Here is a 24,688-nt window from a genome sequence, read left to right on the forward strand (position 1 = left end):
CCCCAGCCCCTGGCACCCCCTTCTACTTTGTCTCTGTGAATCGGACTCCTCTGGGGACCTCGTGTGAGTGGCCACACTGTGTGGGTCCTTTGGGGACTGGGTTGTTGTGCTCGGCGACATGTCCTCGAGGCCCATCTGTGCTGTGGCAGGAGCCAAGATGCCCTTAAGGCTGAGTAACACTCCTGTGCACGGACAGACCACGCTTTTCGCTTCCCCGTGTCCACAGACGGACACTCGGGTTCCGTGACGGTCTGGCTACCGCAACTCATGCAGTGAACACGGGTGAAAGTACCTGTGTTCAGTCCTTTCGGGGACAGACCCAGAGGCGGGGTTGCCGGGCCCGATCTCTTGAGCCGCCGTGCTGTTCTCAGCAGCCCCATCCTCGTACATCCCCACCAGCAGCGCCCCGGGCTCTGGTCTGACGCACGTGTCCATACGCACACCTTCTGCACGTCTCTTACCGCTTAGGATGTGATGTCTGGTGTGTGTGTGGGTCCCCAGACAAGCCGTTGTGTTGTGCCCCGCGGCCTGTGCAGACGGAGGTGGTGAGGCATTACTGGGGGCTGCTCCAGACGTGCCCACGGCAGAAGGGGACAGCCGCCCCGCCGGGGTCACCGTGGACTCTGGACAGGGAGGTGCTCTCTCCCCCTTCGCCAGGCCCACGCACCAGGACCTACACGTGTCCCGGCGGCCCGGCCACACCCGCAGGCTTGAATCCACGGGAGATGAGGCCGAGGACCCCAGGCGCCCGGCAGCCCTGCCCTGTTCCGTTCCTTGCCGGGCAGCCGGCTGCTCGGCTGGGAGCTGGCGGCCACCGGGGGCCACCCGCGCCCCTCGACCCGGGGATCCCAGACGTGCTGTGAGGGGGTGAAGCGGCTGGGGATGTGGATTCCCTGCCCCGGAGGTCCCGCAGGGAGGGGCAGCTGGAGCCGGGGCGGGGGCGGGGTGGCGGGGAGGAGGCTGGGTGCTCCCCACGCACACGTGGGCCAGCCCACACGCTCTGCCGCCCGCCACCCACCAGAACAAGCCACAAAGTTGAAAAGCAGTGTTTATTGAAGAATTTGGAGGGAAAGTCTCATAATAGTAAAAATAGTAAAGTTGAATGTAAAAAGCGCCCCCGTGCAGCGCGGAGTCCGGCCCGGAGGCACAGAGGGCGCGCTGAAGGCCCCTCCAGAGGGCGTGGGGCGCGTGGCGGGACAGTGAAGCTTCTCGACAGAAGAGTGCTACCTGGGGACACCGTTGAGGTGCCCCAAAGGGAAAAGAGGGCGGGAGGGAGGGGCTTTCTTGTCACTAAGATGAAAAAACCCCAAATGCACGTGATAGCGTATTACACAGCAACAGATCGCAACCTCGTTCTCAGCCTCCGGCCCCCGCCTGCCCCTGCCCCGGCCCCGGCCCCACTCAAGAGCCGCTCCCCGCCAGGACGCCGAGGGAACCTGGCCAGCGCGTCACCGCCGGGCGCTTCTGGGGTCCCGGGGGCTGGGCCGAGACAGGTGGCAGCCAGGGACCGCTGGCTGGAGGGACGGAGGGGCCGGGGACAGAGCCCTCCCGGGCCCCCAATTGCACGTGGCTGCAGAAGTCCTCGACCCTTTCCTATGTGAGTCTAATTGTTCTGAAGGCCAAGGCCACGTCTGGAGAGCTAGACGAAATAAATTAGAAAGACCCGCAGGACCCCTTCCCTCCCAGGCGGGCCGCCCCTCCCGCAGCACGAAGGCCTTCACACCGCGCTCCGAGGCGGCTCCCCTCGGACACAACACGAACTAGGGATCGGATTGTCCGCGAGGCTTCCTCCCCGTCCCCTGAAGCCGGCGTCGGGAGTCCGCTGCTGGCCTCCTCAGGCCGTGCCGCTGGCGGAGTAGGAGAACTGTGGGAAGTGGGGCCTCCGCTCGCTGTCCTCGCCCTCCACGCTGTCGCCTGTGGGCGGGTGGGCGGCACGCTCAGACCCCAGTGCCGGGATCGCGGCCACCATGCGCTGGGGAAAAGGACCCTCTTGATGCCAGGAACAGGGACGGTGCCCTCCCGCGCCCATCGCCACCCTCCAGAGGGACCTGTCCGGTGAACCGTGTGGGCCTCTCTGCCAGGGGCAGCCGCTAACTTCTGCGGTTTGAAGAGAAGGGAGGAAACAGACTTGGGGGTTGGCGGGGGGGTGGGGCATCCCTCACCTTGGTCGGGGGGCGTGATGGTGATCATCTGGGCCGTGAACTCCTCATCAAAATACCTGGTGTCCGTCTCTGAGGTGACCTGGGGCTTGAAGGGCGGACTGAGCTGCAGGGGGCAAGGGGAGGGGAGGCAAGTTACAGACCCCGTTCTGCACTGCCCCCCAGGGGCCGCCCCCAGGAAGGGTTTCGTGTCTCCAGGCAGCGCGAGACCGAGGACGGGGCTGCAGCAAGGAGCCGCAGGGGAGGGCGGTGGCCCGGGCCCTTCAGACCTGCCCCCCCACGAGGGCAGGCCGGGCCCTGTTCACAGCAGGCCCCGGCAGGTGACCAGTTCTGCGGGACCCTAGTACCCCCAGGTGGAAGGAGACCAGTCCAGTTTTCTTCTCTTTTGTAGCTTTCTTCGGACGCGGGAAGGGGGTAAACAAGGACACCGTGGAACACGGGTGGGCTCCCAGCCCCAGAGCCCCATCCCCAGGGGCCACACGCACCCCTTCCTGACCATGGCCATGGGGCCCAGCTGCCAGCGGCCCCACTTTGATCGTTCCTGATAGAGGGACAATCCCGGTTCCCCCATTCCTGGAGCCCCCTGGGCCAGCGGGTAGTATTCCCACGCAGTGGGTCCAGAGAGCCCACCGCAGCCCTGGGAGGGAACCCAGGGCGGAGCCAGGCAGCGCCACGTGCCCGTGCCAGCCCCAGCCAGGCGCCCCGGGGCACAAAGTGAACTTGACCTGCCCCCAAACTCAGAGGGCCCTCAGGGCCCTCCCTGCCCAACTTCCCACCAGGAGGTGAGGCCAGGCCTTCCTGCGCACGTCCCTGCTGGGGCCTCGCCCTCCAGGCTTCCCACCCGAGCGCGGGGCCTGGCTGGCCTCACGTGCGCTCAAGGCCACAGTGCAGCTGGCTAAGTCAGGCTGCAGAGAGGCCTCCCCGTGACAGAGGACGCACAGGTAACCGTAGGGGGTGTGCATGTGGGAGGAGGGCCCTGCAGGCCAGCACCCAACCCCCCAGGACACCAGGGCTGGCCCTCATGAGCTAGCAGGGTCTCTGCTCGAGGCAGGGCGTGTGGCCTGTGACGGGCCTACGGGGGAGGGTGCGATGGAAACCAGCGGGAAGTGTGTTTGGAGACAGGGTGCCCCGCACGCCCTAGCACGGCCTTCTTGAGCCTGCCGGGCCACCGCGCGCCGGCCTGGGCCAGGGCCCGGCGCTCCCAAGTCCCTGGGGGCGGGGGACAGAGGGATGTGTGCAGGAAGCAGTCGCCTGGCTCCCGGGAGACCTCCCGTGTGCCAGACAGGCCTGTGTTTCCCCCCCAGTTTGCATGCTCAGAGGGTGGGTAGGGCTCTCCCTGCAGCAGGAGGGACTGAGGTCAGATAACTGGAGGCACTGGGAGAGCAAAGGCCAGCCTTTAGCGGCGGGGCTGGAAAAGGCCTGGTGCCCCCACCTGACGGGGCACCGTGTTCCAGGAGTCCGTGCACACGGCTCCTTCCAGGGGGCCAGGAGGGGGTTCCTGAACAGTGTTCAGGAGGAAATCCCGCGGTGCAGACCCTGCGAGCCTGGGGAGGGGGCGCGGGGATGGGGGGGCCGTGCGCCAGGCCCCCACACACACCTTCTTCTCATACACGTCCTGCCACACGATGCTGGCGAAAAAGCGGTGCTGCATGATCTCCTTGGCGTCCTCGGCGCCCCCTCCCAGCCTGCGGAGGAGACTGGTCAGTGCCTCACGCTGCCCGCTGGCACGGGGCCCCTCCTCCTGCTGGGTGAGGCTGGGATGCCTGACTGTACTGGACACTGGGGTCCCTGGGGGTCGGGGGACAGTACAGGAGGGTCAGCGTGATCCTGGGAGGGGTGGGGGGGGGGGCACAGCGAGTGGGACGGCCTGGCCCCGGGTGGTGGGGGATGGTGGGGGGTGGGGCAGCACGGTCTCAAGGGAGCAGGGAGATCGTGGGAGGGGGACAGCTCGATCCCGGGGGTGGGCTGGGGGGACAGTGCCAGCTGACGGCGCAGCCCCGGGGCGGTGGGGCCGGAGGAAGAGGGAGGCGCGGCACACCGGGTGGGGTCTTCCTGGGCACGTGTGGAGGCTGCGAGGTCCGGGCGCAGGTGCCCGTCCGGCCCCTGCCAGCCCCGGTCGAGGACGCTGCAGGTCAGCCAACGTGGCCCGGGAGGCGCCCAGCTGCTCCTAGGGGACGCAGGGGGATGGGGCGGCTCGCCAGCACCCTGCTGGCCCGGGGCCGGGGGCTCACCTCTGCTTAGGGTCCTTCTTGAGCAGCCCCGACAGCAGGGACTTGGCCTCGGGGCTGAGCGTGCGCGGGAAGCGGAGCTCCTCCATGAGGATGAGCTCGAAGAGCTTCTCGTGGTCCTGGTTGTAGAAGGGCAGGCGGCCGCACAGCATCTCGTACATGACCACGCCCAGCCCCCACCAGTCGACCGCGCGGCCGTAGTCGTTGTCCTCCAGCACCTGGGGGGCGCAGGGCACAGGGTCACGGGCCGCCCAGCGGTCCCGGGTCTCCGGGGTGCGGGGGGCGGGCGCGGCGGGTGCGCACCTCGGGGGCCAGGTACTCGGGCGTCCCGCAGAAGGTCTTCATGGTGGCACCGTCCTTGATGCCCTCCTTGCACAGGCCGAAGTCGGTGATCTTGATGTGCCCGTCCTTGTCCAGCATGAGGTTCTCCAGCTGCGGGGTGGCCTCCGGGTCAGCGCCCGCCCTGCCCCCGCCGCGGCCCCGCCTGCTCGCACCCACCCACCTTGAGGTCGCGGTAGACCACGTTCTTCTCGGAGTGCAGGTAGTCCAGCGCGGACACGATCTCGGCGCCGTAGAAGCGCGCACGGTCCTCGGGGAAGACCCGCTCCCGGGACAAGTGGAAGAACAGCTGGGGGACGCGGGCCGCAGTCAGGGTCCCAGAGCGAGACCGCAGTGCTCGGGGCCGGGGGTGGGGGGCACCGTCCACGGGGCAAGACCCCGACACGCGGAGGGGGGTGGGGGGATGCTGGGACCGGGGGGAGGCAGGCACCGTCCCCGTGCCGGGGAAGGTGGCCCGAGGCTCACGGAAGGCCGGCCTACCTCGCCCCCATTGGCATACTCCATGACGAAGCAGAGACGGTCGTGGGTCTGGAAGGAGTACTTGAGGGCCTACGGGGAAGGCAGAGCTGGTACCGTGGCCCTACGGGACCCCTGACGCCCACCAGCCGTGCTTGGAGAAGGCGCGGGCTCCGGGTCGGATCTCGGGCAGGGTAGGGGCCAGCAGGTTCCGGTGCACATGTGGAGGCCTCCCTACAGGGCCGTGGAGCTCCAGGCCACAAACACGGGAAGCAGGACGGCGGCGGAGAGGCTCCTCCCCACCACCCTGGCACCCCCTTCCTGCCTTGCTTTATTTCTTTTAAATTTTTTTAATGTTTTTTAATTTATTTTTGAGACAGAGAGAGACAGAGCGTGAGCAGGGGAGGGGCGGAGAGAGAGGGAGACACAGAAGCCGAAGCAGCTCCAGGCTCCGAGCTGTCAGCACACAGCCCGACGCGGGGCTCGAACCCACGAACCACGATATCATGACCTGAGCCAAAGTCAGATGCCAAACTGACTGAGCCACCCAGGCGCCCCTCCTGCCTTACTTTAAAAGGAAAGGCCTGGATGGGGCGCCTGGGTGGCGCAGTCGGTTAAGCGTCCGACTGCAGCCAGGTCACGATCTCGCGGTCCGTGAGTTCGAGCCCCGCGTCGGGCTCTGGGCTGACGGCTCGGAGCCTGGAGCCTGTTTCCGATTCTGTGTCTCCCTCTCTCTCTGCCCCTCCCCCGTTCATGCTCTGTCTCTCTCTGTCCCAAAAATAAATAAACGTTGAAAAAAAAAAAAAAAAAAAAAAAAAAAAAAAAAAAAAGGAAAGGCCTGGAGGACCAAGTCTTCCCCACGAGGGACAGACCCTGGGTCTCACCCGGCGGCCAGGGATGAGCCCCGTTCACAGGAAACACAGGCCAGGAGACCAGCTCCAGACCTTGTGCCGTGAGGCCACCGTCCCCAACTCTCCAGGTCCCACGCCCTATCCCGTGGGGAGCCCGCAGGAGGGGAGCCAGTGTGCGTGGCCTGAGTTCCGTCGCCTGTGACAAGGGGCATGCAGAGGGGGAGGGCAGGGCACGAAGCCCGGGGAAGAGGAAGAGCGGCGAGCGAGACGAGGTAAGACCCCCACAGGGGCGGGCCAGTCACGCCTCACAAGGAAACGTTTGAAGGAGCACGAACTGGAGGGAAGGGGCTTCTCTGCTTTGCCGCCGCTTTGGGTCAGGCAGCGCCTGGGCTGGGGACGCCGTGCTGGGCGGAGGGTGACCGGGCCCGGGGGGTTCCTCAGGAGAGCCCGAGTGGTGCCTGGCCCGGTCCCGACCCCCCCAGGCGAGCAGCAGCCCGTCCGTCCACTGCACTGCTGACCAGCTCGTCCACACCTTCCTGGGTGGCTCGGCCAGGAAACAACTTCTAGCTCATTCTCGATGCTCTCTAAGAGCTTCCCTACACCCCTCCTGGGCCAAGAACGTCCCCGGGGACAGAGACCCTCCTGACCGGAGCCTCAAAGGGGAAACAGCTGGAAGGTTGTGTGCAGAAGGGTCGGCATGCAGGGGTTGGGGGGGGGGGGGGTTGGTGCCTCCCGGGGCCTCAGGCAGGGCAGAGGGAAGACAGGGTCACCCACCACCCCTGCACAGCAGGGGCAGCAAACAGCACCTCCCCCCCACCCCTGCCCCCATGGGCCTGAATTCTGAAGCACAGAAGCCCGGGGTCTGTGGGGAGAAAGGTTCGAGGGTCCCTCAGGCCAGGGGCGGGGGACTTCACGCAGACAGCTCGCGCCTCCAGGACTCACCGTCAGGAAAGGGTGCCGAGAGTTCTGGAGAACGCGGTTCTCTGTGAGCGTGTGGGCCACCTCATCCTGGAAGACAGGGCCAGGTGAGCCGCCGGCCCGCCACCCGCCCCCAGGCCGCCCGGCCCTGCGCCCTACCTTGGCCACGATGACCTCCTTCTTGAGGATCTTCATGGCGTAGTAGCGGCCCGTGGCCTTCTCCTTCACCAGGATCACCTTCCCGAACGTGCCTTTCCCCAGCAGCTTCAGGTACTCAAACTCGTTCATGGTCTGCGGGGCGGCGGGCCGGTGCCCGGGGTCAGGGGCCGCACGGGGGCCCGGCCCTCCGGGGGGGCCTGCGTCCCTGCCCCTCGCCGCCCCCCACTGTGCTGCCCGTGGTGGGGTGGGGGGGCCTCACCACGCGGTGCTTGGGCTTGGCCAGGGACACCTCCATCTCCTCGGCCCCCGAGTTGTCGCTGGGCGAGCCCGACCGGAAGTCCATCATTTCCTCCTCCTGCCTCTTGAGCCCGTCGGCCACCGTCTGGATGGCGGTGGTCCACTCCTCCCTGCAGGGCGGCCGGGTGAGGCCCCGTGCTCCGGGCCCAGATGCTGGGGGACACCGAGGCCTGGCCCCCCGCAGGCTGGCGCGTCCACCCCACCAGGGGCCTGAGGAGGGCACGGGAGCGCCGGGGAGCAGGGGCCCCCCCGCCCCCCCACCCCCGCGTGTCCGTCCCGCACCGCTCCTCGGGGGTCTCCACGTGGAAGGTGCGCTCGATGACCGTGGTCCACTGCAGGCAGCGGATGATGAAGGTGTTGGGCCTGGGCCGCTCCGTCTTCATCAGCTGACACTCTGGGGGCGGGGCTGGCACGTGAGCGTCCCTCTGCACACCCCCGGCCCCACACAGCCCCCCGCCCCCGCCCCCCCAGGCCCTCCTCCCCCCCCCCCCCCCCACCGGGTCCTGGGAAGTCCTGTCCCATCCCCGCTCCATGCTCTGGCTTCCCCGACCGCAAAACGGAGCCGGGACCCCTGTCCCAGCCCAGACGCCGTGCTCCGGCCGGGAGACGCGCCCCTGCAGGGCGGGCTGGGGCTGGGTCTCCTCAGCCCCGGGCCGTCTCCCCTGGCCATTTGGTCGCCGAGCCCATGCGGCGCGCCAGGACACCGCTCGACTGGACAGAGGGTGGGGAGTATGGGGGCCCCCGGGAGGGCAGGCAGCTGGCCTCCGAGCAGGAACCTCCCGCCATTTCCCAGCCATGACTGCCGGCCCCCTGCCCCTCCAAGCAGGGCCAACCCCAGGGCAGAGGCTGGTGCCGACTCACCCTTCAGGGGCCGCCTGTCCCGGCAGATGACCCTCCCTGGAGGCTGCTCGGACTGTACCCAGCCACCCGACACTGGCGACACCCTACCACCACCCTCCAGAGGGATCCCAGACGCACACCGGGAGCACACACACCTACACCGGGAGCACCCACACACTGGGAGCACCCAGACCTACACCTGGGGCACGCGCACACCGGGAGCAGAGGGGCTGTGGGGACGCACCAAGCCCCCAGAGGGGTGGGAACCAGTAGGGGGTGCTGAGAAATCCCAGGCCGTGCCAGCTCCGTCTGTGGGAGAGGAGACGGGTTTCGGGGCCTGTGAAGGGGCTTCCGACGTTCCGGTGCCTGTGCCCCGGCAGCCTCGAGGGCCCCTGGTCGGGCTCAGCAGAGTGTAAGCAAGAGGTGAACCAGGGCCGGGTGCCAGGAGGGGCTTGGGGCCAGCCTCGTGGGGCCGGTGGCCCGTGTTGACACAGGGGTGGGGGCTGGAAAATCCCGTGGCGGTCTCCTCGGTGCTGACACCCGCCCCCCCACTCGCCCATCGGAGGCCACCGGTCTCCCCAGCCCCGGCACCCCACCCCAAGGACGAGCCCCTGTCCCGTGCGGCTCTGCTCCTTGGCTGGCGCTCCAGCTGGACCGCGGCCCGGTTTCGAGGCCCCAGCACCTCCCGCTCTGCTCAGGCAGCCCTCTGGAGGGTGCCTACCTCCTGTGCGCCTCTGCAGAGTCCCCCTCAATCCCCCCAAGCTCCGCCTGTACGGAACATTCCTTGGGGCCCCTCACGCCCCTGCCAGCACGGTGGCACCCAGCCCCACCCCAGCCAGGCCTCCTTCCTGAAGCCCCACCTGGCCCCAAACAAGGAGGCGCCGGGGGGAGCCCGGAGGCACTGCACTAAGGTCCCCTGCACGGCCACCAGGCTGCAGGGGACAGCGGCGCCTGCCTCCCTGGTCTCCCTTCACCCCAGGGCCCCTGCTCTCACAGCTGCTTTGTGGAGCCTGACGATGGAGAGGCGGGACTCACCGGACCCAGGTCGTGGTAAAGCCCCCCTGGGAGACCCCCAGGCTGGAGGACGGAAAGGCAGCGACTGCCCGACAGAAGCCCTTGGGCTGGGGTGTGCTGGCCGTGCCCCTTGTCCCTGCAGCACAGGGCCGGGCACCCTGGAGGGTGGGCAGGACGGCCAAGGTGCCAGGACACCCCCCCCCCACCATGCCCACAGGCACAGAAGCCACGAGTCCCCCCCCAGCAGCCTGTGATTCCTCCTCCTGAGACCCCAGACCAGAACCTGCACCAGACGACGTGGGGCGGCCCCAGGCTCCCAGGCTGAATGAAGACAGAGCCGGCCAGAGACGGGGTGTATGAAGAAGCCCGGGGGAGGGGGGCAGACCCCTCGGTGGGCAAGCACTCGGTACCCCTGATGGCGTCCCAAGAGGAACCCAGGAGGTCGGCCGGTTGATGAGCCCATCCCTCATTTCCCAGCCCCCCACCCGGCCTGGGTCCTGGGTCGGCCCCAAGGCAGAGCCAGGTTCCCGGGTGGAAACGGAGACCCCACAGGAAGGCCTGCCTGGCTCAGCAGCCCCTCTCCACGCCCGGGTCTCCCCCTCACAGGTGCGGGATGAGGCCGCGGCCACACGGTTCGAAGAGGTCCCGGTTCGTCCGGCTCTGCCAGACGCCGCGGCCGGCTGCGCTGTGCCTGCCGACCCCACCCCTGCTGAGGGCAGAAGGAAACCACCGCGGGGCCCAGGCCTCTGAGGGCTCTTCCTAGGGGTGACAGAGGCTCCCGGAAGCTAAGGGTCCCCACCCAGAGGCTTTGTGGAGAGACCCTGGTGAGCGCCAGCCGGCTGTCCCGGGCGGGGCTCTGTCCCCCAGAGGCAGAGCGCCCCGAACAGGTCTGGGGTCTCCAGCCTCGGGCCTCCGCACGAAGACCTCCCGGCAGCCGGAAGCATCCGCTAAGCAGTTCCCAAGGTGATGCAAAGCCAGCACCGCCCAGCCTGGCCCCTGGCAGCTGCCGGCCCCAAACGCAGAGGCCCAGGGGACCCGAGCCTGGGGGCTGCTGGGCACTGTTCCGCCCTCCCCGGTTCCACCCCAGGGTGGCCGCGGGCACACTCACGCGCCACAGAGAAGTTGTTGAGCGGGGACTCTCTCTGCTCCACGTCCTGTGGCCGCTCCTTGTAGCCGATGAAGGTGCCGTCGTTCTTGAGGAGGAAGTACCGGGGCCTCCAGGTCTTGATGTATTCCCCTGCGGACGCGTGCTCGGTGAGGGCCGAGGCCGCCGGGCCCTGTCCCCAGGCCCCCCGGGAGCCCCGTCCCTGTGGCAGGCTCGCAGCCGGCTGTGCCAGAACAGGTGCCCCCGGGACGCCGTGACCCGGGGACACGACCAAGAGCCGGCCCCCGCGTCGGAAAGGGGACCTGGGCGTGGGGGGAAGGGGCACAGCTAACGAGAGGCCGGCCCGATCCAGGGGGCCTTTCTGGAGGAGGCGCCGCCAGGCCAGGAGGTCCCCGGCACACACAGCCACAGCCACCCACCAGCGCTTCAGGGCTAAGAGCTCCCCCCACCCGCTCGGTCCAGCCAGGTGTCGGCCACACCGTTACCGCCGTCGCAACGGCAAGTGGACTGCCCGCCGGAGCCGGCCCCTCCCTGGCCCACGGGAAGGAGCCTGGCACCCAGCATTCAGGGGACAGCAAGTGGGACCAAGGGCCCTGATGCAGCACGGCCCCCGCAGCCCCTCACTGCCCACGTGACCACGTGCCCTGCCCAGGGGCCCAGAGCACAGTCTTGGGCACCACGGGGAAGCCGGACCCAGGAGGCGTCCGTGCGGTCCGCAGGCCGAGACCCGCCACCCTCGACCGCGTCCCACCCGTGGGCCACCCAGGTGCTCGGGGAAGTTTCCCCCCAAGTCTTGCCACATCAGCCATAAGCAGGCAACCGCACTTAAGAGCCGGAGCAGATGTCCTCTGTGATATTCCAGCGACTGTCATTTTTCATTCTGACACCCAGAAAAAAGAGCGTTTCATTTACATTTTGCCGAGCAAGGAGTTTGAACGACGATAGAAAACTTACTAATCAGACAACGGCTTTGTCAGAAGGGCCACTAGGCAGCAGGTGGGGAGGGGGCCGGGGTCCCCAAGCTCTGGGCCCCAGGGGAGGGGGACGGGCAAAGGCCCCACCCAGGACCCGGCAGCTCCCAGTGTGCTCCTCCCCCATCCCCGCTGCCCAGCCGCCTCCGCCGGCCAGGGGCCTCGGGGTGTGACCCAGCCCTCACTCCGCTGCACACGGCGGGGGGGGGGGGGGGGGGGGGGGGGGGGGGCACCTCCAGGCCCGCCCCCACCGGCAGGGCGAGGACCCCCGTGAGAGCCGGCGGCCCGCCCTCTGCCCCAACCGCATCCGGTTCTGCCGAGCCCCCGCCCCGGCCCGTGGAAGGCTGGGGTCGGCCCCCTTCGGACCCGCTGCTTCCGACCGCCCGGGGACCCCGCCCGCCCACGCGGCTCCACCGGGCCTCCCGCCGGGGCAGCGGGTGGGCACGAGCAGACGGGGCGCCGGGGGCTGTGCGCAGCCCCCCACCCGCGCCGTCCCGGGCCGCTCGCTCCCACCCGCCTGCGCGCCAGGCTGGAGCTGTCGGCCCCTGATGGAGTGTCGCTCATCCCGCCAGCTGCCGCTCCCCGGGACGCTAACTGAGTGGGGAGAGTGATGAGCGCCTCGCCCGCGCAGCCCCGAAAATCCATCTCGATTCACCAACTGCCGCCAGCCCCCACCGCGCCCGGCCCCGCACCCTGTGCACGCGGTCGGCACGTGCACACCTGCTCGGCAGCGCCCGCACGCCAGGCTGGGCCTCAGTTTCCCCACCGGGCCGCAGGATTGCCGGAACGGGGGTGCCACCGGGACTCGCCCCGGCCACCTGACCCTGCACCTGGTCCACTCCGGCACTGGGGCGCGGCGGGGGGGGGGGGGGGCGGCAAGGGAGCGGCCCTGGCGGGGAAGAGGCTGAGGGACAGGCCCCCAGTCTGCATGAGCCCTGGGCAGGGGCCCAGGAGGACAGGCAGTGGGTCCGCCGGACCCTCCAGCAGCCCCCTGACCCAGGGCGCTGAAGGGGGGCCACGGTCGGCCCCCAGCTGCTCCCCTGCCGCGCCCCACGTGGCTGAGCCCTAGAGCCACAGGACACACGGGTGGGACGGGAGGGCCAGGGAAGGCGGCCTCACTCGGCCCCTCGCCTGGGCAGCCCGGCCCACAGAGCCCCTGGGGAGGCAGGGGAGGCTGGGGCCAAGGCTCTGAGACACGCGGACCCTTCTCTGCCCGGCCGCGTGCAGCCAGGCGGTCACCTGGGGGCCGAGGCAGAGCTGACTTCGTCCTGGGCTGTGGCCTGCATCCGAGTGAGTTCAGCCCACACAGGATTCGGGCCAGACGACCGGCCCAGGCGGATGGGGGGCCGGAGCCCTGCTCACTCCCGAGGAGGCTGGGGTGACACAGGATGTGACGAAGGGGGGACACAGCCACCCCCGTCCTCAGCCACAGGACTAGGGCCACGGGGGCTGGGGTGGGGACAGATACTCGCCGGCCGCTGCTGGCGGTGGGAACCTAGGAGCCTTCACTCCGGGCACAGGCACGGGCGGGTGACGAACAGGGAGGCCTGAGTCTGCCCTTCAGGTCACTGCTCCCTAAACGGGGGTCCCCACCACTGCCCCGGGGACAGATGCCTGCCCACAGCCAGGGTGACCTCCGGGAAGCCGTGCAGTGCACCGCTGGTCCCTGCCACTCACGGCCACAGCCCGGGGCTCCCGGAGGGGCTCCCCACCCACCCACCCCACTGCAGGCAGACACTTGACCAAGGCCCACGTGGGGCGTCCTCAGGGTCCCCTCCGCACAGCTGGGCAGCCCGGCCATGAGGGCCCCCACCCCTGCGGCCAGGAAACAGGAGCCATGGCAAAATTGGGAGGCAGGTGGGACGGGCAGGGTGCTCTCAGAAGCCCAGCCCTGGGCTGGGGTGGGGGAGAGACCCACACTGGCCCTCAGAGACCCCGCCCCGCCTGCCACCAGAGAAGGGGACCCATGCTCCCCCCAGCCCTTCACTCGCGGCCGGTCCACCCCCAGGGAGGGCCCTAGGCGCCCTGGCTGGGGTGGTGGGGGGAGGGGGACACGCAGTCTCAGCCAGGCTCCCCCACCTCCTCCTGCGCCTCTAAGGGGCCCTCAGCTCCTGGCACCGGCCGCCGTGGTGTCCCCGTGCGTCCTCCACTAGGAGGGCCCTTCTAATAGCCCTGCTCATCTTGGGGCCGGCTCATCTCCAGGAAGATGCCGGAAGATCCTGACCTCCTGCAGCCCAAGTCACCCCACCGGGGCCACACCGCCAGGAGCTGGGGACGAGGTGGGCAGAGGCGGAGGGCCTGTCCCCTCCGTGCCTCCCAGCCGTGGGTCCTGAGCCACGTCACGATCGGGGCGCCCCAGGCAGCGGACCTGGGGGCTGGGACCCACGCTGTGGGCACGCGGGGAGTCACGGCGCAGCCCGGGCCTGGCGCCCCAGAGCGCCCCCCCCCTCCCCGCGCCGCCAGGCCCCGGCCCGCTCAGCCACCACGCCCGAGCCCCGCGAACCTTCCCTCCAAGCCTCCGGTTCTCGGGGAAACTGCCGGATAAACACTTTGCTGCGGGGGCGGCGGCGGCTGGCAGGGCGCCAGGCGGCACCGGGCTGCTTCTCCACAGCAAAGCGAGCCCCAGCAGGCCCGGAGAGCGGGCGCCAGCTGACAGCGGCGACCGTGCGGTCCCCTGCCGCCAGCACATCCATCGCAGGCCGACAGCTGCCGGGCGTCCATTTACCTTCTCCAGCACAGTGAGCAAACAGCCCTGCTGACGGCGGCCCATCCGTCGCCGCCCACCGGGAAGGGGGCAGGCAGCGGGCGGGCACCCGGCGTGGGTCATCTGGCGGGGGGGGGGGGGGGGGGGTAGCCGGCCTGCCAGGCCTCTGCCTGTGCACAAGCTGCGGTCCCCGCGTCCCCGTCCCACTAGCAGGATACTAGGCCACAGGCTGACCCTGAGGGTCCGGGAGCCCCCAGGAAGGAGCGCCAGGGCCGGGCAGTGTCAGACCCTCGCTCAGGCGGGGCCGCGGGGCACCGACCTGCTTCCTGAGACTGAGCCTTGCCGAGGAGGCGTCCGCCCCCCGCCCAGCAGAGGGGTGACACATGGAGGGCAGACGCTGCCCCCCCGCCCACGGCCCCTGAGCCTCGCTGGGCCCTCCCCCACGATCCCACCCAGCCCTCCCAGAAGGCCCACCTGGCAGGCAGGGAGGGCAGGGAGTGATGTGCCCGCTAGCTCCCAGGGCACCCGAGGCCCGAGGAAGGGACTCTCAAGGTCACAGACGGTGAGCGGAGACCCCGGTCCTGCGGCCCAGGCTGGGCTCCCTCCGTGACACCTGCCGACCTCCCCACAGGTCTCTGGTTCTGCCATCAAGCAGGCAGGTCCCAAAGTCACGGCCCAGTGCACACAGGTCGACTCAGAACACGGGGAGGGGGGGCGCCCGGGTGGCTCAGTCGGTTAAGCGGCCGACTTCGGCTCAGGTCACGATCTCGCGGTCCGTGTGTTCGAGCCCCGCGTCGGGCTCTGTGCTGACCGCTCAGAGCCTGGAGCCTGTTTCCGATTCTGTGTCTCCCTCTCTCTCTGCCCCTCCCCCGTTCATGCTCTGTCTCTCTCTGTCTCAAAAATAAATAAACGTTAAAAAAAATTAAAAAGAAAAAAAAAAAAAGAACACGGAGACGGTGCCGGGGGCTGCTCGGGCCCTGCCTGCCGCATCAGGACAGCGCCCGGGACGGCGCCCCTCACCAACCAGCACGTCCCACCCCACCCCAGGTGCAGCTGCCTGCCGACCGTCTCAGCCCGGATGTCATCGTCCTTGCAAACCCCACCTCCTCCTTGGGCACCGAGCACCCCCCCCCCCACGCAGGCCAGAGGGGCTGCCCCTTAGTCCCAGCTTGCCCACCACATGTCCCAGCTCCCCCTGGGACGTCTCCACGTGGCTTAGTCCCCACGACCCCTGCCCTGGTCCGGGGGCCCCCTGCCCACACCCACTGTCTCATTTCTGGTCTCCTGCCCCAGGCAGCCCAGAGACCCCTGGGTGCTTATTCAGCGCCCCCAGATAAGGCCACAGCCCCACTGCCCAGGCGCCATCTGCCATGGCCCTGCTCACTCCCGGCTCCAGCCTGGGGCTGCGTGGGCCTCCCCACCGCCTATTCTCAGTCTCCCTCCACAAGCCGGCGGCTGGTCACCTGCCTCACCTGCCCGCTCCGTCCGATGTGCACCTGGCCTCACCACAGCGGGGTTCGGGGAGGCTGGGCTTCAGAGACCCAGTTGGGTGAGGGTGAGGGGGCAGCCACAGCCCCGCCTCCACGAACAAGCATCCCAGGGGGCTGGACGGTCGAGGGGGCAGCCCCCCACCCATCAGTCCACCAGCTTCACTCCTATCTGCTGGCACCTTGGGTCACAGGCCTGGGGAGAGAGGCCTGCGGTCTTGGGGCCCACCTGGGGATCTGTGGACCCGAATCCAGAGCCCAGAGATCTAGGTCAAGCACCTGGGGTTATCAGAAGGAACCCCTCCCAAACCCGGCCGTCGACTGCAACACCCCCGAAATACGGGTCTAGTATTTCTTATGGTTAAAGAAACACACCTGAAGGCAGGAGAGAGGAGGCGAGGGCTCGGCCAGGCAGGGCTCCCGGGTCCGGACCGTGGCTCACCCGACCGGCCCACCCCAGCCTGGAACCCCAGGAACCTCTGCCGGCCTGTCCGGGGCCAGATCTGGCCGGGGGGCCTGCCCGGGGGGCCGCCGAGCAGGGACCGGGCACGTCGAGTGGGCAGGAACAGTGGGCAGGTGCCCACCGTGGGGTGGCCCTGGGGAGCAGGCACGGAGCCACAGCCACGGGCTCCAGTTACGGGAGGGCCCGCGGGGAGGGCGCTGGCCCCGAGCCTGGCTGGGTGTGCCTGGGCAGGAGGGACGCCAGCGGTGGCCGGGCCAGCTCCCACCCCGCGCCAGCCCACAGCACTTCTAGGAACCCGGCCTGACGCAACCGAGCCTGGCCTCTGCGGAGAGCCGCTGGCCGGTGGGGTTCTGGGCAGGGGGCTCGGGACCCTCTCCCCTGCACCACGTGCTACCCGGGGCCGGCCGGAGGGAGCAGAGCCTACCCTGTGGCCCCTCACCCCTCCCCGGCTCGTGACTCCCACCTCCCCCGCCCCTGCCCGGCGCCTGGCTCACCATGGGACAGCCACCCGCTGGGGCCACCAGCAAGGGCCAAGGAGGGCAGTGACCCCTCACCCCCCACGCATCGCCCCAGCTTCCTCTTCTGCTGTTTGTTCTACAGGGAGAACCCAACACGCTCACAAAACAGGAAACAGCCCCACCGATGGCGGCCACGGCCACGGCCACACGCCAGGCCCAGCGGCCCTGGAGCACACCTCGGGGCCCTCCCTCCTAGGCACCTGCCCTCACCCCCAGGCCCGGCCACACTGCCCTGACCTGTCCCAGGGGCAGTTCCGGACCCTCACAGACACAAGGCATTGAGCGGTCGGCCTCGCGGACCAAGGGGCTGCCGGGACGGAAGCCATAGCCACATCGGCGTGACCTGCACAGGAACCGGGGCCGCCCTTCACCTGACGGCCAGGGAAACTGAGGCCCAGGAGGCCCAGGGCAGCCCTGCCCTCTAGCCCGAGGCACAGGGTAAGGGGAGCGACACCCACCGTTGGCGGTCCTGCTGAGCCCCTCGCCCTGGTGGCACCCGTGCGCAGGCAACGGTACGGGGCCTTCACAGGAAACCCCACAGGTCTGCGCTCAGAAGTGCGTTCAGCAGGCCCACAGGCCGGTCCCCTGGCGTCTGCCTAGCAAAGCCGCTGCCTCCTTCAAAGGTCCAGGGGCACCCCAGGACCAGGGATGGGGTAGGGGACTGTGTCAGCAAGGGGAAACCATGGTCTCCTCATCGGAGCCACACGTGAGACACGGGGAACGGCCGTGGCCACGGCGGGAGACGGGACCCAGTCGCCACCGAGGGAGAGGAGGTGGGAGAAACCACCGGCCCAGGAGCCCACCTCCACCAGGACGCCTCGGACCACCTCGGCCTGGAACCAGGGCCGGATCCCTGCTGGGAAAGGGCTCAGGGCTGGGGCACAGCAGGGCGGGAGACGGGCCAGGGACCAGACCTGCTAAGCTCCGTGAACTCGGGTCCCCGGCCGGCACCACCCCTGGGGGCGAGAGGGCAGGGAGACACGACCGCGCCCCGTGCGCTCGGCACATGTGCTCGCAGACCTCAGGGCCGGCTCTCCTCATCCCACCCCTCCACCCCCGGGGGCCAGGCTGTGCTCCGCTGAGGACTGCCGGGCACGCTTCTGGGCCAGACCCTCCTGGCCAGGAGCCGGCCTGCGTGAGCAGAAGGGTCCCCAGGGCCGCCCACCCCGGTCCAGAGCCCCCTCCTGCCTCCGTGGCCCAGCTCCTCACTGCCTTCCTCCCCTCTCCTGGTCCAGCTGGCCTGCCTGTGGGTCAGGGACACCCAGGAAAACAACCACAAGCCTGGCCGGGTAGACAGAGCCCACAGCTTGGGCTCCAAGAGTGAGGCCACCGGGCAGGGATGTCCCAAAACAGCTGCACAGACAGGCCGTGGCCTCGGCACAGAGCGGTCTGAAGACAAAACCAGAGGCCACAGGCCGAGCTCAGCCAGACCTACATCCTGGAGCAGGCCTCGTTTTCAAAAATCGTCAGCCTTTAAGAATCAAGAGAGTGCACGAGTTTTTGAGCGGTGCTGAGCCCAGCTCCAGCCATCGGCGCTGGGGGCTCGCGGGCTCAGCTGCCCACTGCTTGGGGGCTCCACCGAGAGCTGGGGTGTCTGCTTATCACTCGCACGTCCAGATGTCCAGCTCTCGGTCGGGAAGCCACCCGTTTCTGGGGCCGCCCGTCTGCCCACCATCCCTGCCGGCCCAGCCTGCCTCCCAGCCACCCTCTGAGCCGCCAGCAGCTTGAACTCAGTCTCCCGGGGACGGGCTCCCCACTGGACACACTGGGACCCTGAGGCCTGGAGGGCTCGCCTGGACCCCAGAACAGGTCAGCGCAGGGCCGGAACACGAACCCGGGCATCCCCACGCAGGCTGGGCTCCCCGCCGTCCTCCGTGGCTTCTCTGCCCAGAGTACACAGTATCAGGACACCCAGGAAACAGCCCAGAGGTCACTCCCCCCAGCACGAGGCCCGCCTCCCGGAGGGAGCACGGACCCTCTCTCCCAGTGAGGCTGCTGAGGCTGGCTGTGCCCAGACCGGGGGCCCCCTAGAGTTCACCAGGCCGTTCCCTGCCACCGTTCCCGTCACATACGCGAGAAACCGAGGGCCGAAGAGCTCAACGGATGCGTCCTTGGAGAGGGACACAGCGACAGAGCAGCCAGGTCAGATCCAAACCCAGCCTTCTGGACGGCCACCCTCCCCCCACCCCGGCCCGATACCCCAGCCTCCCGCCCCTTCAGAAGGCACGTGCCCTGAGGGGCAACCTGAAATTCACCCAGGGGTCAGAGAGGCGCCCCTGCTCCAGCCCGGCTGGGGGACGTCCCAGCAACCGGGCCAGGAGCATCTTAATCTAACAGTCAGTCAACAAACGTTTGCTGCTGGTTCAGGTAGGGGACCGTGTTCCCGTGCTGCGGCCAGGCGCCGAGGAAAGAAAGGCCCGGGGCCGGTGAAGGGTGAAGGACAGGGCTGTCGGGTGAGGCAGACGGAGCCCGGCCTGGTGACGGGGCTCCAGGCACAGGACACGGGGAGCAGGCCGGGGATGGCAGCAGGTGAGCACCGGGGGCGGGGATGGAGACGGCAGGTGCGTGCTGGGGGTCCTTGGGAGAAGCCAGGCGGAAGGGCTCCCCGCGGACCACGGGGCCCGGGGGCCTCCTCGCCTCCGTCTCGAGCCCAGTGTGCCGTCCTCCCTGCAGCCACCAAAGCCAGCCCTGACAGCACGTGGCTGACCACATCCTGGACCCTGTGCTTCGAGCCCCTCCACAGCCCCTGGCCCCCGTTCTCGGCCGCTCCAGGCCCCGCTGCTTCCCAGCCTGCTCTCCTGGGGCTCCCGCGCATCCCACAAAACCCAGCCTGCGGCCGGTCGCCTCAGCATGCCTCCCCGTCTGCTCCCCGTGTCCGAGGCTCCCCCTCCCAACAGCCTGTGGGATGCCGGGGTGGGGAGGGGGAACCCTCACGCCATCGGCCGGAGGGCACCCGTGAGGGCAGGCTAACCAGCTAGCGCGGATCACCAAAGCCTTGGGAAGGAACAAGTCTAGAGGAAGAGGAAGGGGGCGGCTGCTAATCCCCGCCCCGGGGCAGGAGGGAGCGGCTCCCCAGGGGACGCCTAAACATGAAGCCTGTCCACGCCCCACTCCCCACCCCCGAGTCACAGAGGGCTGTGGGGCAGGGGGCTGCGGGCGAGGGGCCAAGGCCACGTGTCCTGTCACACCAGGACCCGCCAAGCCCCTCCCTGGGCGCAGGGCCCTGAGCACGCGGACAGCAGAGGCCGGACGGGCGCTGGGCTCGGACGGCTCACGGGTCCGGCACAAACACACCGGGGCCGGGCCCCTGGTTGGTGCGGAGCCCCCCCACCCCCACACCGCCCCACAGCCCAGGCCTGAGGCGGGCACTGGGCCAGGCCAAGTAACACTGCCCTGCCCTCAGGAGCCCTCGGGCAGCGCCCCGGGCCGCCAGCGAGCCAGGCCTTGGACGGGCCCCAGTGTCCTCACTGCCTTCCAGGAAAGCAGGGAGGGAGGCGGCGGGGCCTCTCCCGCCTGAGGGACCCAGCCAGGCAGCCACCGTACTGGCCGGCCCGCACGGGCTCCACGCCACCCGAGGGACCCCTGCCCCAGGCCCAGCACCCGAGGGCACTGACCTCTCTTGTGCAGCCAACCCTCCTTCACGATGGCCACGTCGTTCATGGTGCCCTGTTCCGGTAGGGCCGGGCCAGCCGGGGCGCCGCTCACCGTCCCCTCTCAGCAGGGTCTCCCCGAGCCCAGCCAGTGCACCCAGCCTCTGGAAGAGTCAAAGGGAAGTGTGTGAGGTTGTGTCCGGCCCGGGCCCACTCCTCCAACCCCACAGTGAGGCCAGGGAGCCCGCCGCACCTGGGGTCCCAGTCGGGGCCCACCCTCCCACGTGGCCTGCCCCCCCCATGGCCTTCTGAGCCACTGCCGCATCCCCCCCCCCCCCCCCCCGGCGCGTGGTTCTGCCAGGACACCAGACAGGCGCCCAGTCCCCTGGGGCCGGGCCTCCCCTCCACCTGGGCTGCAATCCCCCTGGTACCTCAGCCCAGGCCCTCGGGGCTTGATGCCCCGGCTTCACCCCGGTCCCCAAAAGGCACTCCTGGCATATTCCAGCCTCCCTAAGCTGCCAACCCAGCAGAGGCCACCTCCTCCAGGCAGGCCCTCTGGCTCTGCTGTAAGCTGCTTGGCCTCCCCAAGCCCCTGGCGAGGGCGCCCCTGTTCCCACCCATAGGGCCCCGGGCTCCTCCTTCTTGCCCCAGCCTAGGAGAGAAAAGAAATTCAAGTGTGAAGAAAGTAGGGCCAGGAGACCAGGCGGCTGGCGCAAATGAGAACCCAGAGCCCTCCGAGGCGACATAAGAAAAACCTCCCCTCAAGAAACCCCAGGCCCTCCTAAACCACAGCACCCCTGCTGGTCTGAATCTGGTTCATTCATTCGGCCAACATGTACCAGGCATCCCTGGTTTTGCCAGGCTCGGCGCTGGGGACAAAGAGAGGTTCAGATGGGTCCTGTCTGTGAGAAGCACCCAGTCCAGGGTGGTTACAGACCCATAATTACAGCATTCAGGAGGTAACAGACGGGGGTGCCTGCACAAACGCGGAGGCCCTGGCGCCCGCAGTGGCCACCAGCAGCCTTCTCTTGGACATACTTCGGCCACTGAACCCGAGCGGCCATCCCCATCGCTCCCGGCTGGACGAGCTCCTAGGCATCCCTCAAAACCCAGCTCACACATCATTCTGAGCATCCTGGGAAAGAGCAGTCTTCCCATGAGCAGTCCTGGGCTAGCCCTCCAGAGGGCAGGCCCAGAGACACTCCTCTCTGGGACCCCCAGGCCAGGAAGGCCCCTGAGGACCTCCGGAATGGAGCCCAGCATGGGTTCACCTACAGCCGCACAGACATTCTCCCTCGACCTTACTGGCCTCCTGAGGCAGGGGACTGGGACCCAGAGAAGGTTGCCTGGCACTGACAGTCTCAGGCTAAATTTAGAAGAACTGGAAGACCCCCCCCTGCCTGCATCTAATGCCAGGCCAGGGAAGACACACGGTGCCCAACGTGTGCAACAGGGCACCGGCAGCGACAGGAAGCAAGACTGAAGATACCTCCAAGGACAGGGTTCTGAGCCCCTGCACAGCACGCCCGACGGCGGGGGGGGGGGGGGGGGGGGGGGGAGGGGACCCCTCTGGTGACACAAGTGGGTGTGGCCTGGAGGCAGAGGGCTGGACCCAAAGACCTCTGGATGTCCCCCACCCCCACCCTGGCCTAATCAGGGCCTGCTGCTGACAGAGTCAGACAGCTGTCGAGCCCCGTGTGTAAAAATATATCTGTGCACACACAGGGTCTGTGCATCTGCACGGAAACGTACACACCAAGCCGGGGCCTGGGCTGTCTCCGGGTGCAGGGCCGTTTCCCACCGGGCCGTGAGCGCCTTTACCGTAAAAGTGTGTCACTGCTGGTATTATTTAAGTCACAACTAACCAAAACGTTGCCGTGCTCTCAAAGGGCCCCCTCCCTCTCTCTCCAAACACCGATCTATGAACTGCACGTTCAGTTGGGGGAGGCAGAACCAAGCCCCACGGGTGCACCCCGCCCTGCACTCGGGCCAGGGGCTCAGAGCAGCCAAGGCTAGCGGGAGCCGGGCTGCGGGGCCCTGTGGTGACCTGCCCGCCAAGTCGGTCCTCAGGAACCCGGCCTGCTCACGGACCACTTCACCAGCTGCCCCACCTTCCCCCAGTCTGGGGGCCCAGCCCCAGGCGCCCACCAGGGCCCCGGCCAGGGAGGGTGGGCAGCACCTCCAAAGCCCACCCAGGTCAGAAAGCAGTTGCGGGGCCCAGGAGGGCCGGCCCGGGCACCTCGCCATCGCGTACAACTTTTCGTCTCGGGGCAAACGAGGTCTCCTTCCCGAGGCCCACCCACAAACTTGAACGAGGGCTGGAGCGAGCCTTTCCGAGCGGTCCCTGAGGACCTCCTGGGCACCGCGGCCGGCCGGCCCGCCTCGCCTCCCCTCCCCGCGCGCCGGCCCCGGCCCCGGCCGCTTCCCCAAGGTCATGAGGGAGGCCGGGGCCGCGGCCCGCACCCCCGCCGCCGCCGCCGCCGCCGGCCGGGCCCGCGCCCTCCCCGCCCAGGCCGCGCTCGGCCACTTCCTGCTCCGCTCCTCCACCCCGGCCGCGCGCGGCCCGCGCCCCGGGCCCCGCCGGCCGGGAACAAAGCGCCGGGCCGCGGGAGGAAATCCGGGCCCCGGCGGCGGGCGGCGCGCGCGGGGCGGGGGGCGGGGGGGGACTCACCGGGCGCCGCGTCCGGGCCGAGCGCGGGCCTAGCCGGGCCGCGGCCTCCGGCGCCCGCCGCTCGGCATCCCCGCGCGCGCGCCGGGCGGGGCCGGGCTGGAGGCGGCGGCGGGCGGGCGCTGCTGGGCGGGCCTCGTGCGCCGCCGGGCCCGGAGCTCGTGGCGGCCGCCGGCTCGCGTCCTCCGGCTGCGCTGCTGCGCTGGCTGCGCTGGGCCGGCCGCCCGCCCGCCCGCCCGCCGCGCTCGGTCCCGCCGCCGCCGCCGCCGCCGCCGCCGCCGGCCCGCCCTCTCCCCGCCCCGCGCCGCCCCGCCCGGCCGCCCGCCCACATCCGCCTCCGCCGCCCGGGGCGCCCCCGGCGCGGCCGGGGCGAGGGCGCGGCGCCGGGAGCGCGCGGCGCGGGGCGGGCCGCCCGCTGTCCCCCGGCCGCGTGCTCCCCGGCCTCGGTTTCCCGGCGCGTCCGGCGCGCCCTCACTTCCCGGCCCGGTTCCGCCCCGAGCGCGCGGGGAGGGCCGGTCCGGGACGAACCCCGCGCTTCTGCCTCCGTGGCGTGGGGGCGGGGCAGGTTAGTGTCCCTTTCAAAACGTGCCCCCAGCCCCCCACCCCCACCCCCGGTGGGCAGCTCCGAGCTGGGGGCCGGGGAGGGAGCAGCCCCGGTGACCCTAAAAGGCGTGATCCGAGGAGCCCGGCAAGCTAGCGGTCCCCTGCAGGTGGGGGCGGGGCGCTGCTTGCGGGAGGCTGGTGGGGGTCAGCTTTGAGGGGTCCTGGAGGGCCGGCTGGAAGGCAGACAGGAGAGGGAAGGCTAGGGAGACAGGGGTCATCGATCCCCGTGCCGAAGGACTCCCTTGGCCCCGGGCAGGGCCCTCCATCTCTGGAGAGGGGCTCACTAGGGCCTTGACCCGGAATGCAGACAGACACTGACGGCTTGGCTACAAAAGCAGGCGGGAGACTTCCCAGGTCCACAGAGGGAGACCACGGCGCCAGGGACCGGTGGAGGGGCATCCACCTGGCGGGAGCCGCCTGCCCTGAGCCGGACACAGACACCCAGAGTCGGGGGCTGGGTGGGGGTCAGACTCCAGAGAAGGGCTGTCACAGCAGAGCGGCCCCGGGCCCTCCCTGTTGTCCCAATCAATGGGTCCTAGGCTCCCACAGTCCACTGGGGACTCCCCCCCCCCACCGACCCCGCCCACCTACAGATTCCCGAGACACTGCAGAGGACTTCCAACCCCTGACCCCTCCCTGGGCCCTGTGCTCAGCTAGAGCCACAAGTTTCTCCAACAGCTGCCCCTCCCCCCATCCTGAGGTCTCCAAGTTGATAGGAATCCTTTGGTAAAAGGGAGACTCGAGTGAGCTACCCTCCTGGAGTTGGTATGTATTTTGTGGGGGAGGGGGGCATTTTTGTTCTTCATCCAGGGTCAGGGTTCAGCCTGGGAGGTATAGCCGCTTCACCCGGGTCAGAGGCAGGTGCAGCCCAGCCGAACGTCCAGCAAAGCGTCCACACCCAAAACGGGGGGCTCCTGCCGGACTTCTTGGGGCTGAGGCAGAGACTTATACTCCTCAGGGAAGGACTGTCCCCGATCAGGGGATACTCGAACCTCGGGGAGATGACCGCCAGACCCTGGCCTCTCCCCACTGCCCGTGTGCCCCTCTCCCCAACCCAGCCCAGCACTCCGGCTCTCACGGAAAACCCCCAGGTGGGGCCTTGCCTCCAGGGGGCCGAGTGAGAGGCCTGGACCAGTCTTCCATGCTTCTGGGACCCTGGGACCCGACAGCTGCCCTGAGGGTCACCGCCAGATGTCCCCCATCTGTCCATCCCGTACCTTGCAAACCTTCCCTCTGGGCCCCTGGGCCCCTCTGGGACTGTGCCACCTACCCACCGCTCTCCCAGGAAGGGGGCCCGCGCCCACCCCCTTCTTGGGCT

General features: G+C 69.3%; 1 protein-coding gene across 2 annotated transcripts; it reads right to left on the bottom strand.

Moving 5' to 3' along the window:
- Positions 1-1,031: 1,031 nt before the first annotated feature.
- AKT1 (AKT serine/threonine kinase 1) lies at positions 1,032-22,878 on the bottom strand. 2 transcript variants are annotated; one of them, XM_030320122.1, is made up of 14 exons: positions 22,771-22,878; positions 20,124-20,263; positions 10,370-10,498; positions 7,690-7,801; positions 7,370-7,517; positions 7,111-7,242; positions 6,976-7,041; positions 5,207-5,275; positions 4,890-5,015; positions 4,691-4,819; positions 4,391-4,605; positions 3,757-3,844; positions 2,163-2,265; positions 1,827-1,914 (listed from the first exon to the last, which is right to left on the bottom strand). In XM_030320122.1, exons 2-14 carry the CDS (start codon positions 20,167-20,169, stop codon positions 1,835-1,837), a joined length of 1,443 nt encoding a protein of 480 aa, XP_030175982.1. In that variant the 5' UTR covers positions 20,170-20,263; positions 22,771-22,878; the 3' UTR covers positions 1,827-1,834. The 2 variants fall into 2 exon arrangements, with proteins under 2 accessions (XP_030175981.1, XP_030175982.1); XM_030320121.1 differs by lacking the exons at positions 10,370-10,498; positions 20,124-20,263; positions 22,771-22,878 and adding an exon at positions 8,492-8,822 and having other exon boundaries at positions 1,032-1,914.
- Positions 22,879-24,688: the final 1,810 nt, after the last annotated feature.

The sequence above is a fragment of the Lynx canadensis genome, chromosome B3, assembly GCF_007474595.2.
Source record: "Lynx canadensis isolate LIC74 chromosome B3, mLynCan4.pri.v2, whole genome shotgun sequence".
NCBI classification, from domain to species: Eukaryota; Metazoa; Chordata; class Mammalia; order Carnivora; family Felidae; genus Lynx; species Lynx canadensis.

What these genes read in the sequence shown, in the direction of transcription:
- AKT1 (XM_030320121.1), bottom strand. Translation starts at nt 8,807, where the DNA reads ATGGGCGAGTGGGGGGGCGGGTGTCAGCACCGAGGAGACCGCCACGGG. An exon ending in GTGGAGACCCCCGAGGAGCG is followed by an intron (nt 7,518 to 7,689) that starts GTGCGGGACGGA and finishes GCCGCCCTGCAG; the next exon opens with GGAGGAGTGGACCACCGCCA. An exon ending in CCAAGCCCAAGCACCGCGTG is followed by an intron (nt 7,243 to 7,369) that starts GTGAGGCCCCCC and finishes GCCGCCCCGCAG; the next exon opens with ACCATGAACGAGTTTGAGTA.